Source organism: Phlebotomus papatasi, chromosome 2 (assembly GCF_024763615.1).
Source record: "Phlebotomus papatasi isolate M1 chromosome 2, Ppap_2.1, whole genome shotgun sequence".
In the NCBI taxonomy this organism is placed as follows: domain Eukaryota; kingdom Metazoa; phylum Arthropoda; class Insecta; order Diptera; family Psychodidae; genus Phlebotomus; species Phlebotomus papatasi.
In genome coordinates, this window is record NC_077223.1 from 80,136,527 (window position 1) to 80,153,380 (window position 16,854).

A 16,854-nucleotide genomic window follows, 5' to 3' on the forward strand; every position below is an offset into this window, starting at 1 on the left:
TAATATTTTGATAATTTATAAGATACTTCTGCGTATATGTTGCAAATTCATAACTTTTTACTCTTTATCAGATGACTTCAAAAATGAAAAAAAAAACATGATCAATGAACCCGAAATGATCCACATATTATGCCCGGAAGATAGCGATGATGCCGACAATCTTGTCCTGAACGAAAGCGATATAATATATTTGGAACATGACGTGGATGAAGTGGACTTTGAAGTCTTCATCGAGAACGCATCAACTCCGGAAGAACGCCCGGATTCGCAGCAATGTGCAACTGTACGTCTTAAATTCCCCAGAGACAAACAACATTGCACCTACCCATTACCATCAAACATGTTTCGAAGAAAACTGAGGTGCACATGGTGCTATCAGAAAAAATGATTATAAGACCAATTGTATTTGTGAGGCATGCGACATTTGTCTCTGTGTTACCTTACCAGTAGGGTCATTTGCCTAAAGCGAGACAATTTGAAAAGTTGGACAAGGCAGTGTGGAATGTGAGACACCTCCTTAAAAACATGATAGTAAATCAATTAAATATTTCAATTTTCGATAAAAAGATTATAAACCTAATTTTTTGTGATCATTTGAGAAGTTAAAAATGCAAAAGTCGTTATTAAACAATCAAAGAGTGACTTGCATGAAGAATTTAAAAAATGTATTGCATGCGTGATATTCATAACCTTGACACGGTAGTTGTCATTTTCTCTGTTTCTTATGGAAGTTGCTAGGAAAATATCAAAGTGTTTTGTTTGATTTTTCAGCATAATTTGTGAAATATTATTAAGTCCGTAGTGAAAATCGAAGGACATACATCCATTTAGAAGGTGAATAAAAATATTTGTGAAATATAAAATTTAAAAAGGATAGAAAAGTGATTTAATTTCGTATTGCATTCAAAACGAATTTTATGAAATCTTGGACAAGTTGATTTTGTGAATGAATTTGGTGGTTTTGTGCAATGAAATCATGTTCACAAGGACGACAAAGATCCTTAATTACCCGGAGAAATAGTTGCAACAGCAGTTAGCAGCTGATAAGGAGAAAATCTCCTGGAAAAGGCTGCAAGGATTTCTAGATTCCGAAGACCACTTTTTCTGACAGAATGGATAGTAAATATATCACAAAAACACCTGAAGAAAGAGAAAGAGGAGCCTCTACAGAACTCCCAAAGCAAGTGGAAAAGGACCTGGCCGGATGAGGTATCCAAATCTGCTAAGAAGTTGCATATGCTTTAAAGCTATAACTGCTCGACAGTGCGAGGCTTCTGAAATTTACAGAACCTCTTTTTGGTTGGACGTCCAGGAAGTTCTTGGTTATTAGCGTTCCTTAACTGTTACCCGGACATAAAGGAGGAATTAGCATAACCATCCAATGTGCAAGTATACGCAGAAAACCCTCAACATTTGATTTTCTACATATTTCGTATAATATTTTGTCATTAATATCAATACGTCCAACAATTAATTAGTTAAAATATCTATTAAAAACTGTTAAGATTATGTTAGAATAGAAATGAAAATTGAATTAGAATGGAAATGAAAATGAAAATGAATTAGAAATGAAAAAAAAAAAAAAAAAAAATATATATATATATATATATATATATATATATATATATATATATATATCAGAGGTATGCAAGAACCGTTTGAAACCGAATCAAAATAAGTCAAAACAAGTTTGTTCAGGTAACATTTTGACCATTGACGTACAAGTTTATTTTGACGTTTGTTCGGTTTCAAACGGTTCTTTCACACCTCTGATATATTTATTCGGCTTAAAAATGCATTTGAAATTGAACTTTGTTTTAACTGTCTCCCTTTCCATAATCCGCCCTATAAACCGTTGCTCATCTAGACGAAGTCGTGAATGAACAGAAAAATATGAAGACCTAGCTTCGTCTTTGATGAAACGCAAATCTATTTCTTTTTATCAATAATTTTTCAATGGGGGCCAACATTTGCAGTTCCTTAGCGAAACAGTTGACCTCAAGTATCGATTATTTCGTAATTATCCTTACTTACATTACTTACACTGAGAGAAATCCGAATAAAAAATAAAAGTTAAAATAACATTCCGGAAATGTTAATTTTACCCTGCAGTATTTATCCAAAATCGGTGTAAATATTACCCTTTTTAGATGTATTAGGGGTTAAAGTTATCCTTTTTCATGTTAATTATACCCTTAAAAATGTGTAAAATTAACATTAAAAAATGTTGATATATTTTTACACCTAAAAAGTGTTAAAGTTATGAGGAAAAAAGTTAATCGCACCCTCTTTTTTCTCAGTGTAGGTATATTTACTAGGTGGCACTAAGACCTTAGAGGCGGTAAAACTTCTGCTGTTATTTTCTTACATTGTCGGCTCATTGAGTCCTCAGCTGTTCTACGAGATAAGCGAGAGTCTACTGTATTTCTTTAAATATGACATCTGTAAAGTCTTTTAACATTTACTTTATTAGCTTTTTGGAAAAATTTTACATTAAGAATCAGAATTTGACTCATTTCCTTCTACGGATTTTTCCGATTGAAGTTCAGTCAAAAGTACGTTTACCGACGTGTATGACGTATCACGTTCAGTTTTCAATTCGTAGATGTAGTGTTGAATGAAAGTCCAAATGGGCTTAGCTCCTCCTGCATAAGTCGTATTGAGAGCCATGACTACTTTGAAATAAGTATCAATGGCAGTCAGTGCATCCTTTATTTTGTATAGAGTCAAATTAACTTCGATGTAGATCTCAGACAGCTTTACTAAAAAAAATAAGGGTAACCTAGTATGTAAAAATTATTCTTTTTAAAGTAAGTCATTTACGTACGGTAGGACCTTCCAACGAAAATAATTCTAGGATGAATAGGGATACCCATTTCATCCAATTTTTCATTATCCTGCCTTAAAACTTCCATTATGTCATTTCCTTCCTAATAATGAAGACAACAATGCAACTCAGATTAGGAATAGAGAACAATTCTATATACGTATCTTAATTGTATTACTTACTTGGATAAAGGTTATAAGAGTCTTTTCGATTTCAGCACGTGAAAGTCTAATCCTCTTAAGTGTATTATTTTTTGGCATATACGCATTTGGTAGCAAGTACGGTAGATACAGGAAACCTCGTAGTTCATTTGGTGTGTTAGCATTCACTCGACCGCATTCATTTGAACCTAACTTGCTCCTAGCAAACTTGATAATTTCCTTATTAAATGCTCTCCACTTTCGTGTGAACTTCTCTGAATAATCTTTGTATTTGATATCAAAGTCGTTCAAAAGCAATTGGTGGCCATTTTCTGATTTTAAAACTGGAAATTTCTCGTAGTACTGCTGCACAGTAGTACCGGACGCATACAGTATATCTTGACGATGTTTATATGTTATACGCCAACTATTGACTACTTTTGTCCAAGGAGCATCTGAATTAGCCAATACTGATAGCGATTCCTGAACATCTTCAGGATTTTCATTATCTTCCGAATAATCTTCTTCAGGTACTGTTACCTGCGATAATTTAAGTTGTCTCTTGAATGAATTGAAGCAGTTCCATAGTTTTCCTGTACACAAAGATCTTGTGACAGAATTGTAAGGCGTAAAATAAATTTCAGGACTTTCCGTGGGAAATTTTTTGGATATTTCTTCTGAGAGTTTATGAAAACGACTTGCACTGATACGAAATTTTTGATCAGGTTCAGTTGATGCTTCGTATTCTTTGTAAATAATAATTCGTGCTAGCAGATTCCTATCCTTGTCCTCGAAAGTGTTGCACCTCTTATACTTATTACACAGAATAGATCCTTGTGCTGTACTTAAATATCGCGATACGCTGGACTCTTGATCAGATGGAGTTACAGATGAATGATCTTTCTGACTGGGGGTACTACTTTTTGAAAGTGTCGAGAGATCAAGAGTTTCATTTTGAAATATGAATGACAGATCACCCTTTTGAATTGAAGTTTCATAGAAAACATCTTGAATCTAAGAAAAGCCAAGAAAAAAAATTTAAGCTGGAGTATAATTAAAAGGTAATTGAGTAATACCTCAGTTTCTTTTTTCACAAATTCTTCTGAAACGGTTGAACCTATCTCAAGTACCTCGTTGGTATCTACTAATGGATCATAAACTGGATCGTCGTTATCACTCTCATATACTACTTTTTGTTTTTTCTATAAAAGACACAAATTTCAAATATTTCAATCACTTTCAAAATAAAAAAATGATCGTTTATATTTTACTCTAACTAACCTTTTGATTTTGATTGTTTTGCAGATCCTGAAAGTATTTAGTATATTTATTCCAAAATAGCAGCCTAGGGCCAGCTTTTGGCAAAAATTCTCGAATAGCTTCAGTATTTAGCAAGCGGAAACTTTCGAAAGTGAATTCTTCTTCTAAAAAAACACAAGGAAAGGATTGTTATTTAAATAATACGTTAATTATAAAGAGTGATTTTAAAACTATCCTTTAGTTTTTTAAATTACATAGAGGAGGGCGAGCTAATTATATATAGATAAGGGAAGAGCACCAGCGATCGGCAGTGTTCCTCGGATCGTCAGGTCATTACCATATTGTTGCACCAATTCAAATGACTTTTTAAAAATTATTAACTAAGTTTTACAGTTTAGTTCTTACAAGAATGCAGTTCCGAGGTACAGAGTATATAGTTTCAATTACATATATTTTTTATTAATGATTATAAAAATTTAAAACTCAAATGCACAGATATAGTTAAATGGATCACTAATATACCGATTAGCATACACAAATATACCAAATAGTATTTTGAGGCTCACATTATCAACAAAATATCGAGCAAGTCTCTTAACATTCCGTTCCGGGGAGCTCTTCCTTTATATAGATTTATTCGTTAACAATGCTTTCATAGTACAATTTCATTTTGATGAGAAATTTTGCAGTTTGAATTTTAAACGTCTACCGCCGTCTTAGCGTTGGTGAAAAATCCAGCGAAACGGCGGAAAAGCTTTTTTCTCAGATCATGTAAGAATAAGACAAGGATATACTATTGTAACTTTTCTTAAGATTTTTTAATTTTCCAGATCTCTATTCAATTAAAATCTATTCTTGGGTTATAATAAAGCTCGGTTATTGTGTGTGTATCAAAAGAAAACTTCTCGTCTGACACAGGGTAAGGGCCTTCCCAAGAAACAAAATAGCTGCCTTATAGAACCAAGTATTAGACAAGTCTTTTAGTGCACTTTTAAAAGACTTAAAGTGAAAATTTTCTGTTGAAATTCCCATAGCAGCTCTTAAGATCCTTAAGAGTGCGCCACTTTACTCATAGTACTCTCAGTGATGGAACCAAGAGCGTTATAAGTAAATAAATAGATTTTTGGTTCTATAGTGCCTTTCTTAGGGAATTCTACAAGACTTGTTTAAGAAAAAATTGCTGCTTGGGTTGACAGACTTGAGGATTAGCCGAGAGAAGACTCAGCGTAATTATATTCGAAATAATGGTTAAACCACATTTCTATCTTTTTCCACTGAGCCGTCTCTCGACTTAAGTCGTAAGTGTGTCTAGGTCATAAGGGGTCTTAGCGCAAAGCCCTTAAATAATACACAGCTATAGGGATTAATAAGGGCATTAACTGTATAAGATCTGACTGCTAGGTCCTAATCAAATGAATGAAGTTGTCTCATATACTTCTTTTACTTTAGAATATTTTAAAAACGATAAAACGAAACATAAAAAATTAAGTAATAAAAGGAAGAAAACAAAATGCAAACTCCAGTGGAAGATAAGAAAGAAATTAATTAAGTTATGTGATACAATGGCACCAAGAAGCAACACCATATTTTTCAATAGCAAATGTCATTTGTGTACGAACGACCAACATAAATTGTAGCTAATTTGGTCCAGATACCAAGATTTCAAACTTTACAAAAGCATAAAATATCGCATAAAACAATAAACTCTCGAAAAATATTCACATAAAATGAGAACATGAATATTTTGAGTATATGTAATTTGTTTAGTGTTATCACTTCACTATACTCCATTCAAAATGTAGTGTCGCATAATTCATATTAATAAATTACGAGAATATCACTGCAATTATTGAGAAACTTTGCATGAATTTGTCCACAAAAATTCCTTAAGCATTATAAAGGTACAAGATTTTAACTATATTTTCTAAAATTTATTTCAAAATTTTAACGCTTAAAGATAAGGCTTGAAAGATAAATCTCCAGGTAAACTTTGATTAAGGGCGATCTAGTCAGACGGGTTTGCAGCTGAGTGAGTAATTCTGTAGCAGTATGACAAAGTTATATGACAAATTTAAACATTTTTATTGTGTAGATTTTTGAAAACTGTTAAAAAACGATTCATATCAATCACTAAGAGATTCATAGAGGTCTTTGCAATGATGATTCAATACATTGCCTTTTAATATTGTCCTGTTTCCAAATCTTGACATGAAAATTTGTCAATACATTGTCAGACTGTTAAAGAAAACGATTAAAAAAATATAAATTGAAAGATATAATGCTAATACAATATTTATAGTAAGCGAGTTAACATAAATATATTCGCAACACGCAAGAGGAAAAACACAAAATTTAGTGAGAACCACTTTATGTCACAATTTGACATTTTGATGTCAAAACTGTTTTTTGACGTAACAGTCTTGTATAGGCTCTAAAGGCATCTACAGACTAGGGGCATATTTTTTGAATGCTTTTTTAAATTTCCCCTTGTAGGCAGAGACTTCAAGATAGACGCCATAAAATACAAATTAGAAAATTTTACCGTTTAATTTAAAGCTTTTGTCTTCTTCATCTAACATAATCGTGAAACAGAGGAAGGCTTTCAGGCTGCGCAGACATTCTGTCTGCGAACAATATATATTTTTCCCATATTTCTTTAATAAATCTGATCTATTGGCAATATATATTTTAATAAATAGTCTTAAGTCACAAATTTCTTGAAAAAATAGGACAGATTCATTAAACTTCTAAGAACGAATGGGACACCGGTGTCCCAAAGATAAAAACTAATTTTTCGTACTATTTTGAGGATAAAATAACTTTATGTAGTCAAAAAAATATTTCAACACCGGTTTTCGACTCAGCCTTATAAGGTTTAAGGAATATGGAAAAAATATGAAATGTTCGAAGCCAGAGTATGTGCGAAGCTGAAAGCCTTTCCCTACATGGATTTTGACGTTTACCAAAACAAAAACGCGTGTATTTTGGGTAAGCAATAGTTACGTGAAACTGCATCACCCTCCTCTACCAATTCACAATAATCATTTGAAATAGTCATAAAATGCATTTCAAATTACCAATGAAGTAATCCAAAAGCTGAGAGAAACCAATTTCTTTGAGAACTTTTGCAATTTTTACTTTTTCACCTTCCATTTTGTGTTTGTTTTCACAAAGTAAAGATCTTCACAGCTTAAAGATGCGACGACTACTGACGGGATTATTGGTAAAAGAAAAGACGCACTAGTGATGTTTTTATAAAAATTATCTACCTATCCCTTTCACAATGCCGGTCACGTGATATATCTGCGCAGACGCACAGAGTGTTTTGTTTGAGGCACACAAATATGACGTTAACACACATTCACATCTCCTGGCGTATAAATAATTATGTTGCTTCGTAATACAATTTTGTGGAGAATGTTCAACTATGCCATACGTGTATTAATGCACAACACAAATTCCTCTCTGTCTTTCTCTCTCTCTTTTCATATTTTCTGCGTGAAATACTCAGATAACTGTGGAGTATTCACATATTTGTTTCTGCTTTTGACTCACCCTTTTCAAGCATTTATTCGCAGTAAATTTGGAGCGGTTTGTGTCTGACTTCCCAGCTGAAATATTTAACCAGGCAAGCATTTGTGAGCATTTGGTACTCAATTTATGAGAACGAAGAATATAAAACATGCAAATTTTGGCATTGCAAGTGAATTTCAGCCATACATAACTCGATAGAATTTTCATATAAATTAAATTATGTATCGGAATTTTAATATTATATAAATCAATATTGGTTTACGTTAAGAATTTGATTAAAAGCTGACAGTCTCTCTACACACTTGGACCAATTTGAAAAATGCTTTTTTTTTTAAAAAAAAAGAAAACGAAGAAATGCTACTTTTTTTTAAAGTAAATGTTTGACGAAAATTGTTTTTAGTATGTAGACGCCATAATTGAGAAATTTTAATAAGTTTGAAAAATGATTACCCTTGACTTAAGGGGAAAGTGCGCTACCTTCGGATGACTCAAATTTCGGACGAATCAATTTTTTTCTATGTTCTTAATAGATTTGGCCCATGCGTCTTTTTAGGAAATTACAGGCATAGGGTGAAAGAAACACTTATTAACACTTTAAGAACTCGTGTCAGGACTTATTGACACCCTAGTCTGTACCATTTGGAATACGAAATTCGAACACTTGTCCTTATCGAGAAACGCAGAATAATGAAAAAACGTTATACTAGGGCCTTGACAGACATGAGGATTAGTCGAGAGACGGCTTAGCGTAATTATATTAGAAATAGTGGTTAAAATGCATTTTCATCATCTTCCACAAAGTCGTCTCTCGGCTTAAGTCGTAAGTGTGTATAGGGCATTACTTAGATTTTAGTGGATGTATTAAATAAATTTCAACATTTTGGCAAAAATGTCCATAAGGGTTCTCTGTCAAAGAGGTGTTTCTTCGACTCTAGGACTAGCTATTAACAGGGGAAAATGCCTAAACTTTGTACGGTCCCAAGCTTCATAATGACTAAATTTTCCCTGTGTTTTTCACTAAATGTGACCCATCGCATCCATTTTTTTTAAACTAAGGGGAAATGTCCTGTTTTAAAATATATTGCGGAGTCATATTTATTCAGAAACAAAGGAAAAATTTAGTCATTATGAAGCTTGGGATCGTGCAAAGCATGGGCACTATCCCCTATATGAAACATCTTGAAAAAGATAAAGTTGTTCAAGGCTAGGATCGTTCGAAGGTAGCACGCTTTCCCCTACGTCATCTCGTAGATTTGTGAAAAAGTACAGGTATTTGATTGAAAGTACAATTTAATCTCACATAAATTCCAGCATCTTTGAAACTGGGCTTTTTTCTCCGAATTTTAAATAAAAATAGTCCTGGATATTATTTAGCTCCATAAGCTATTTGTGAAGTTAAAATACATCATGATAAAGCTCAATTTAAAGCTGAAAATAGGAGAAAAAGCTAGAGGGTGACATTAGCTCTGAAAAATATGACCGGTTTTAGTGTAAATTTTTTGCTGTTTTCGTACACATTTCACGAGATATCTCCAAAACTCGGGTTTCGCGAAGCATTTCTCGGACAATTGACGAGGGTTTCTCAATAGAGTTCCTCTATGGAACGTTGTGCCACCATATTATTATTATCTTAAACTTTCCACTTTTGCTCTGAGCGTCTTATATGGGAAACAGAGGAAACGTCATGCCCCTGGAAAATACCCAATCGCAAAGCTGTCCCACTTCCCTCTAGTTTTGAAAACATCGTTCAAACTGTGAGGTAAAAAATGTCAAAAATATCCCCCAAGCGTTCGAATTTAAAAGACTCTACTATATGGGAGACTGGAACAGAATTAGCCATGCATAGTATTAAACAGTGAGATTTTATAACTTGTCTTACAAGGTATACTACAGAAATCAATATTTATTCTAAATTAACACTTCCCTTTCTTTTCATTGAAGTATTTGTCATCACGATGCAAACAGTTTATTACAAATTATACGCAACAAAAAATTTCATTTTCTGGCTAATTCTGCCCCGCTCTCCCCTATTGTGGAAACGTTACTGAACCTTAGAAAGAGATTAGTAGTTTATAAGGCATTAAATAAACGAGCAGTAAAAAGTGAAATTTGGTCTGCAAAGAATTCGAAATGATCAGTAAAAATAAAAAAAAAAACAGGACAGTAAAAAGTTTAAAAAGATTAGTAAAAAAATTAAAAAAGAGCATTACTTTATTAAAAGCGGTCAGTAAAAAATGAAAAAGTGATCAGCAAAAAATGAAACATGATCAGTAAAAAGTAAAAAGTGATCAGTAAAACATGATCAGTTGATTGCTGATCAACTCGAATATTTTTACTGCTCATTTTTAATTTTTTTACTGACCATTTTTAATTATTTGAACAATTCGAATATATCTACTGATCAATTCGAAGTTTCTACTGACCAAATTTAACTTTTTACTGACAAAATTTTACTTTTTCCTAACAAAATTGAAAATTTTACTGATTATTTCGAATTATTTGCTGATCAAATTTAATTTTTTGCTGACCATGTTTGACTTTTTACTGACCATTTGTTTTTGCCGTAGTTTAAGGACCCAAATTTCAAACAGACTCAGACTGATAATCGAGAATATTTTAGCATGTAATATTTGGCAACAAAGTATTAGGTAAAGAAAATTTATGTAAAGGACTTTTAATCGATGATCCTAAGCCCTCAGTGTATCACAATTTGGGATAAATCTTTGCTGTCAAATTTTACAAGCTCAATATTCTCGACATTCTCGAGGATCAACCTAAATCCCGAGCCCAAACAGATCCCAGCCAATTCTCGAGAATATATAGCCCATAAAATTCAAGATTAAAGAATTATATCAAACTGTTATACCTAAACCGAGAGCTTAGCATCATTGATTAAAGATCCATTAGATAATATTTCCTGATATAATCATTTACTGTCAAATTTTATAGGCCAAATATTTTCGAATATCAGTGTGAGTCTATTCGCGCCTTAATTTTAAAATTATTATTTTACTTATTTTATGGTTTATTATGGACTTTTTTTTATTTAGAAATTATTGAGACTATTTTGTGAGTTATTATATTCATGATCAGCGCACAAAAACTTTTATTTTATAAACTTGTTGATCACATATTGTAGATCAGACCGGTGAAGGCCTTTCCTAAGTGCTAGAATTAAAAAAAAACAAGCTTACGAATAGCAGGGTAGGAAAGTCACCCACAATATGGTAACTGGTGTTAATCTTTTTTTTTTTTAATTTAGGAGAAAAAGCAAAAAGCCCTATTTTAAATGCGCCCCAATTCAAAGGTGTCCCACCCTCCCGTGTACTGAATTGAAATAATCAGATTTTTTCGGAAGATCTAAGGGCTTTCAAATTAAAAAATTCTAAATCAATTAGGATATTTTCCACGTATCTTTTTAATATTTGTGCTTAAAACGATTGGAAATATTAATAATCTGAAATTTTATAAAGTGGTTTTAGGACAGTCAATGGTGTACTGGTTAGGCAGAAGAAGGGTACCTACCTCTTACTTTTAAATGGAATTTGAATTTATCATAATGTAATTTAGCTTCAAAATTGGTTTGTGGAGCTCAATCATATCCTGTTAGAGTCCTATTCCTTTAAAAAATAGAAAAAATTCCATTTTAAAGGTGTCCTAATTTAAAATTAATCCACTTTCCTCTAATTGTGTTTAAAAAAATGTTCAAAGATTTGTCTATGTGAGACTTTGAAACCCTTAAGCGCTTTGTAAAACGAAATGTTTAATTTAAATCAAAATAAATTGTGTTAAACTGCTTTCTTCCTCAGTCCTGAAGAATGTACGCAATGGTATAAAATGTTTCTAAAGAGAATCATGTAAACACAAAAGGGAGGAAAAAAAAAACAATCAAAGAAATCTTCCCTGAAGGATGAGGGTAGAAGAGATTTCTCAGAGGACCATCCATCCTTATGTCTTTAGGGGCATATTTATATAAAGAGGACACCCTGTTGAATTTGATGATAATGAGAGGAAGCCGCTGATGGTGGAATTTTGGGCAAAATAGTGATTTTGTGGGGCTAACGGGCAATTATTTTAGTGACTTTGTCATTAGGGGTTACCCAAAATGTAGGTCAAGTGTGAGGTAACCTTCCAATTCTTGACTGCCTTGTAATTTAAACTCACTCTCATGACTTGAAGAATAATATCATTGGGACATTTCAACTTTAGGCTATAATTTTCTGCGTTCTCCATTTCTTGATTTTTGTTCATGATACAGAGGGCAAACAGGACAAATACTCTATGAGGGTTATTTATTCTTTCCCAATTTATAGCAAGACAAGTCATATTCCACTGACTCAGTATTAAATTAATAAAGTATGATTCTTTCATTTGAAACTAAATTTACAGTCTCTCTTTATCGCGTATATTGCGTAAAACCTTGATCGAAGGCAAACTTTTAGATAAATAAAAAATGAAAACTTTATTCGAAAAGCAAATTGAATTTCACAAGAGAAAGAAAAAAAAAACACAAGAGAAAATGAAAATAAAAGTGCAAAATCTCTCCCTCTCATCGAGTTAGCATCATAAATGTTGAGATTTTCTGTAAATTCAATTTTCTCATGTCTCCATTTGCAGTTGTCTTCTAAATCGCTATGGCTTATCTTTCGAATCCTGGTTCAAATGCATTTCTTTTTTTTTAAGCAAAAAAAAATGGGATATAAGCAAGTGTGAGAACTTTTTTTCACACTTGAAGGAATCAGGAAAAAAATACTTTTTCATGTGAAATCTTTACAAAATGCAATGTGTTGTACTGTAAACATATACAAAAAAGGTCTAGAAACAATTAAGCTTGAGGGAGACCTGGGTAGAATTAGTCAGGAGTAGAATTAGAGAGTGGGGCGTTATAGTTTTCCTTAGAAAGAATACTAAAAAAAAAACTACTATTTATTTAGAGTAATAAACTCTCGTACTATTCATTGAAATATTTATTAATCAGATTCAAGCATGTTTTTCACGAATTATAGGTAAAGAAAAATTTAATTTTTTGGCTAATTTTACCCCGGTTTCTCCTATTCATAGCCAAATAAATTCCTAACACTAGGCTCAGCATTCATTAGATATTACATCATGAAAATTGTTTATTTTTCCAAATAAAAAAATATTGTAATTCACTAAAGATATAAGAGGTCGTGCCAGAGGGCATGTACAAGTGTACACTCTCCAGAATCCTCTCTTGTGAAAATATTTGCTGAATGTGTATATTTAAGTAAAAGATTGCAATAAACTTTGGATCGTAGAAACTAAAGATATACTTGTAATGATACAATAAACCGTATCACCATTAGGGTACAAATAAAAATTTCACATAACTTTTCAACCTGTAAGATGGTGTTCCAAAATCGCAATTTTATTAACTCCTAAAATTTAAAACTTAAACGAAAACATATATTCCATATACAAAATGTGTGGCAAAGCGTCCCGGTTTTTGCGGTATACTCGAACTTTTGACTTTTAATAAAGTGCCACATTTGTCTAGATTAATAAAATGTTAATTCAGTTCAGTTCAAAGGAAAAGGATTATCTATATGAGTTCAAGTGTTTCGTAGAGATCATTTCAACGCGAAATATATTTTTTAATGTGGAAAAAGAAAACAGACTTCTTTTAATTGTAGGGGAGAGTAGGGCACCTTTAAATTGGGGCACTTTTGAAATAAGTAATTTTTCTCATATGTAAAAAAACACTGAGCCTAATCGTAATGTAATTTACCTACACAATTGTTTTATGAAGCTAAATTGTATCACGGTAATGCTCAGTTCCATTTAAAACTAAGAGAAAAAGGGAGTAGGGGAAGTGTGCCAAACTTCGGCCACTTTGAGTGTAATTTCGGCCATGCAAATAAATTAATTAAAATTATGTACGTAATCTTCGAATAGTTAATGAATTCATTTTGGTTTTAAATATTTATTCATTTTAGGATGTATTAACACAAAGACCTTTAAATTTTAGGTATAATTTGAATTTAAATTGCGTTGTAAAAACTCAGTGTGGAAAGAGTCGTACAAAAAATGTGAAAGATCGATTGTGTCTCTAGCAGTGTTGTGATTTATGGTGAAGTGCAGAAGGTTTTCCTTCGGTGTTTTTCATGAAAATTGATTGGTTTTCATTAAAGATTGTTTCTGTTTATGTTAATACTGAATCAATCTTTAAATTTCGGGTAAAATTTCCCAGCTGGATCCTGTATTTCGCGTAAAAAAGTATATACTTTATGAGCGTCTCTCCGGTGAGGTAGTGTTGCCTATTCCGGCAACATCCATTGCTTTTCTAAATTTCTTATTCATTTTATGTTTTTTTTTCAATTTCTTACTTCTCCAATGTCCATAGAAAAAACCATAGCTTCTATGAAAAAGATGATGTGGAAAAGGCCTTGGAAGAGTTTAGGAACGGCAAATTGCTACGGGAATCTGCGCGTAAATTTGAGATGCTACTCTTCAGGTCTTCAGGAAAAAATTACATGGAAGATCCCAGGGCTTGTGGGTCATATAAACGTATTAAAATAAATATTAAACTCGTTCCGTTTGACGTTTTGAAATTTTCTATCCGTGGCGTTACAAAAGGTGGTCAGAAAAAAGGTGGCCGGAATTTCACTCAAAGTGGCCGGTATACTACCCAAAGCAATGTCCATATTTTTATTAATTTTTCAATATTTTAGGAAGTGATTTAAAGAAAAAAAAGATGATAAAATAGTTTTCAAGGTTCCACACAACCCTCCCGGAAAGGAAGTAACAAAAAATATCAATATGAATTAAAATTATTGCATTTCAAACTTAGGACTTCGGTGCTTATATGCAACTATGCCGAAATGTAGCACACTTGCCCTATAGGAGAAATAGGAGTACCTCGATGGAAAATGAACTGAATTTAATATTTCAATAAAGAAAGAAAAAAGATAAAAATTTAGGGGAAATTGGGGATTTTTATTTCTAGACTACATGGACTATGACGAACATTTCTTCAGTGGACAAGCATCTGTATAGCATCTACGAATTCGTACAGGTCATCCTCTGAAATCCAACGTCTAAATAAAAAAAATCACAGTGTTCGGTACTATCCCATGTTTGGTGATCCCCCAGTGTCCCCTATTATCCATTTGAAATTTCATGAACTAAATTTAGTGATTATATAATGTGATATAAACAAAGTGATAAGAAACTATGTATAGGGGAGATCGCGGTAGGGTTAGCCACCAAATGAAATTTTTGATTGCGTATAATTTGCACTAAAAATGTTTGTAGGGGAAAGTGCCCATGCTTGATACCATTGGAAGCATCGTAATGACTAAATTTTCTATGTTTTACAATATATATGTGTCATCGCAACCATATTTTAAAAACTATGGGAGAGTTGCCAGTTTTTAAAATATATTGCGGAGTCACGTTTATTGAGAAACATAGGAAAAATTTAGTCATTACGAAGCTTCCAATGGTATCAAGCATGGGCACTTTCCCCTATTTTGTATAAGGCTGATAAATCATCAGTTGGATCAGCAATTGTCGTAACTTTCTCATCGCCCCATCAGCACTTCTTCTAACAAAATAAAAATACACACACTATAACATCAGCTGCTGATGAGGTAATGAGGAAGTTAAGAGAATTGCTGATTCAACTGACGAAATATTTCAATGAATAGTAAGGGAAGTATATATTTAGAATAAACAGTGGTTTGCTCAATATCCCTTCGAAGGCAAACTATAAGATAACACTATCTAATACTATATGTGGCTAATTCTACCCCGGTCTCCCCTATATCTACATTTAATTCACACATCATCACAATTTATGTGTATCACACTGCAATATTTTATTTTATTTTACCCTAAGCATGAATCAATAAATAGTTATTACCACTAATAAAACGTATTAAAATATTCATTGAGTGATTTATTTTATCATTTTGAAGATAGAAAAATTAATTATAAACTACACTGTATTAATTTAAATGATACAATCACTCGTTTTAGATAATAAGTTTGGTAAATAAACAATGATAATGATAAATTTTCCATACAAGTGGATAATAACTAACAAAAGGATAATAAATTTTGTATACGAATTCAAGATAGATAATAAACATTTATTTTAAAGTATTTATCACCTAATGCATATTTAATTAATTCAAATACAAATAAATCTCAGAATTAATTTGGTTTTTTGGGATCTCGTACTGCAATCAGTAAAAGCATCAGGGGTGGTGAGATCTCTTACTCGACTCTTATACGGCCTTCAGATCTAAGGCTTAGCCATATGGCTTAACTGACCTAATTTTTAATGTTCTTAATCAATTAAGCAGTTAATTAGGATGAATTTAAATTAGGATTTGATTTTTAAGGACAAATAACTTATTAGATTTTGATAAAGTAAGAAAATTTGTTCTTCTTTAGGATTTTGAGACATTCATGAACTGGGCTAAATCTCTAGACTGAGAACTGTCTTAGTGCTGTGAGCTCAAGTCCCGCCCGGTGCACGGAACTGATTGTCTGGAATAAGGTATTTTCACACACGACGAAACATAACGAGATACACTGTTTTTACAGAAAACATCGGGAGCGTGGAAGAAACATTCACATCCCCGGGAGATGCTTCCTGGGGATTTAAAATGGATTCTTCCATCATGGGATATGACATTGTCAAATGATTGCCTTGTAATATGAATATTTTATTTTGATATGTAATAGTTGTGGTTTTCTACTGAGATAACTGGTAACTATTGTGTATAAAATAAAACATTTTACCTTTAAACATTCTGACTTTCCAATTTATCTTTAGAAATCAATTTTTACATTTTGTATTTCTACTTTTTCAACGACCTAGAAATATTTTCTTTCTTAGACAGTAAAATAAAACAGTATCACCTTTATACATAAAAATTCGAGACACATTGTGTTAAGGCCATTCAATGTTGTTGAAAAATTTTCTCTCGTTTATTCACCGTATATTGTCTCTAAAGGCAAATAAATTTCATGAGGAGTGCACGAAAATTCAGCGGAAAACTATTTCGAATTTATTGTCCCAGGTGACGAACTGATGAAAAAACTTCAGATACGTGTAAAATT

At 32.3% G+C, this 16,854-nt stretch overlaps 2 protein-coding genes across 2 annotated transcripts in view; both read right to left on the reverse strand.

The window, feature by feature from the left end:
- Positions 1–16,854, reverse strand: part of LOC129804607 (sodium channel protein 60E) — a 198,820-nt gene that overhangs the window by 100,628 nt on the left and 81,338 nt on the right. The window lies entirely within an intron of this gene.
- On the reverse strand, positions 2,451–7,452 carry LOC129804594 (uncharacterized). The gene is made up of 6 exons (XM_055852078.1): positions 7,305–7,452; positions 4,249–4,391; positions 4,044–4,169; positions 3,010–3,981; positions 2,828–2,930; positions 2,451–2,762 (listed from the first exon to the last, which is right to left on the reverse strand). Exons 1-6 carry the CDS (start codon positions 7,378–7,380, stop codon positions 2,494–2,496), a joined length of 1,689 nt encoding a protein of 562 aa, XP_055708053.1. The 5' UTR covers positions 7,381–7,452; the 3' UTR covers positions 2,451–2,493.

Excerpts from the sequence above, each read along its gene's own strand:
- LOC129804594 (XM_055852078.1), bottom strand. The coding sequence starts at position 7,380 with ATGGAAGGTGAAAAAGTAAAAATTGCAAAAGTTCTCAAAGAAATTGGT. Across the intron at positions 3,982-4,043 it reads TTGTGAAAAAAGAAACTGAG|ATTCAAGATGTTTTCTATGA; the intron begins GTATTACTCAAT and ends GGCTTTTCTTAG. Across the intron at positions 2,763-2,827 it reads TTTCGTTGGAAGGTCCTACC|TAAAGCTGTCTGAGATCTAC; the intron begins GTACGTAAATGA and ends TATTTTTTTTAG.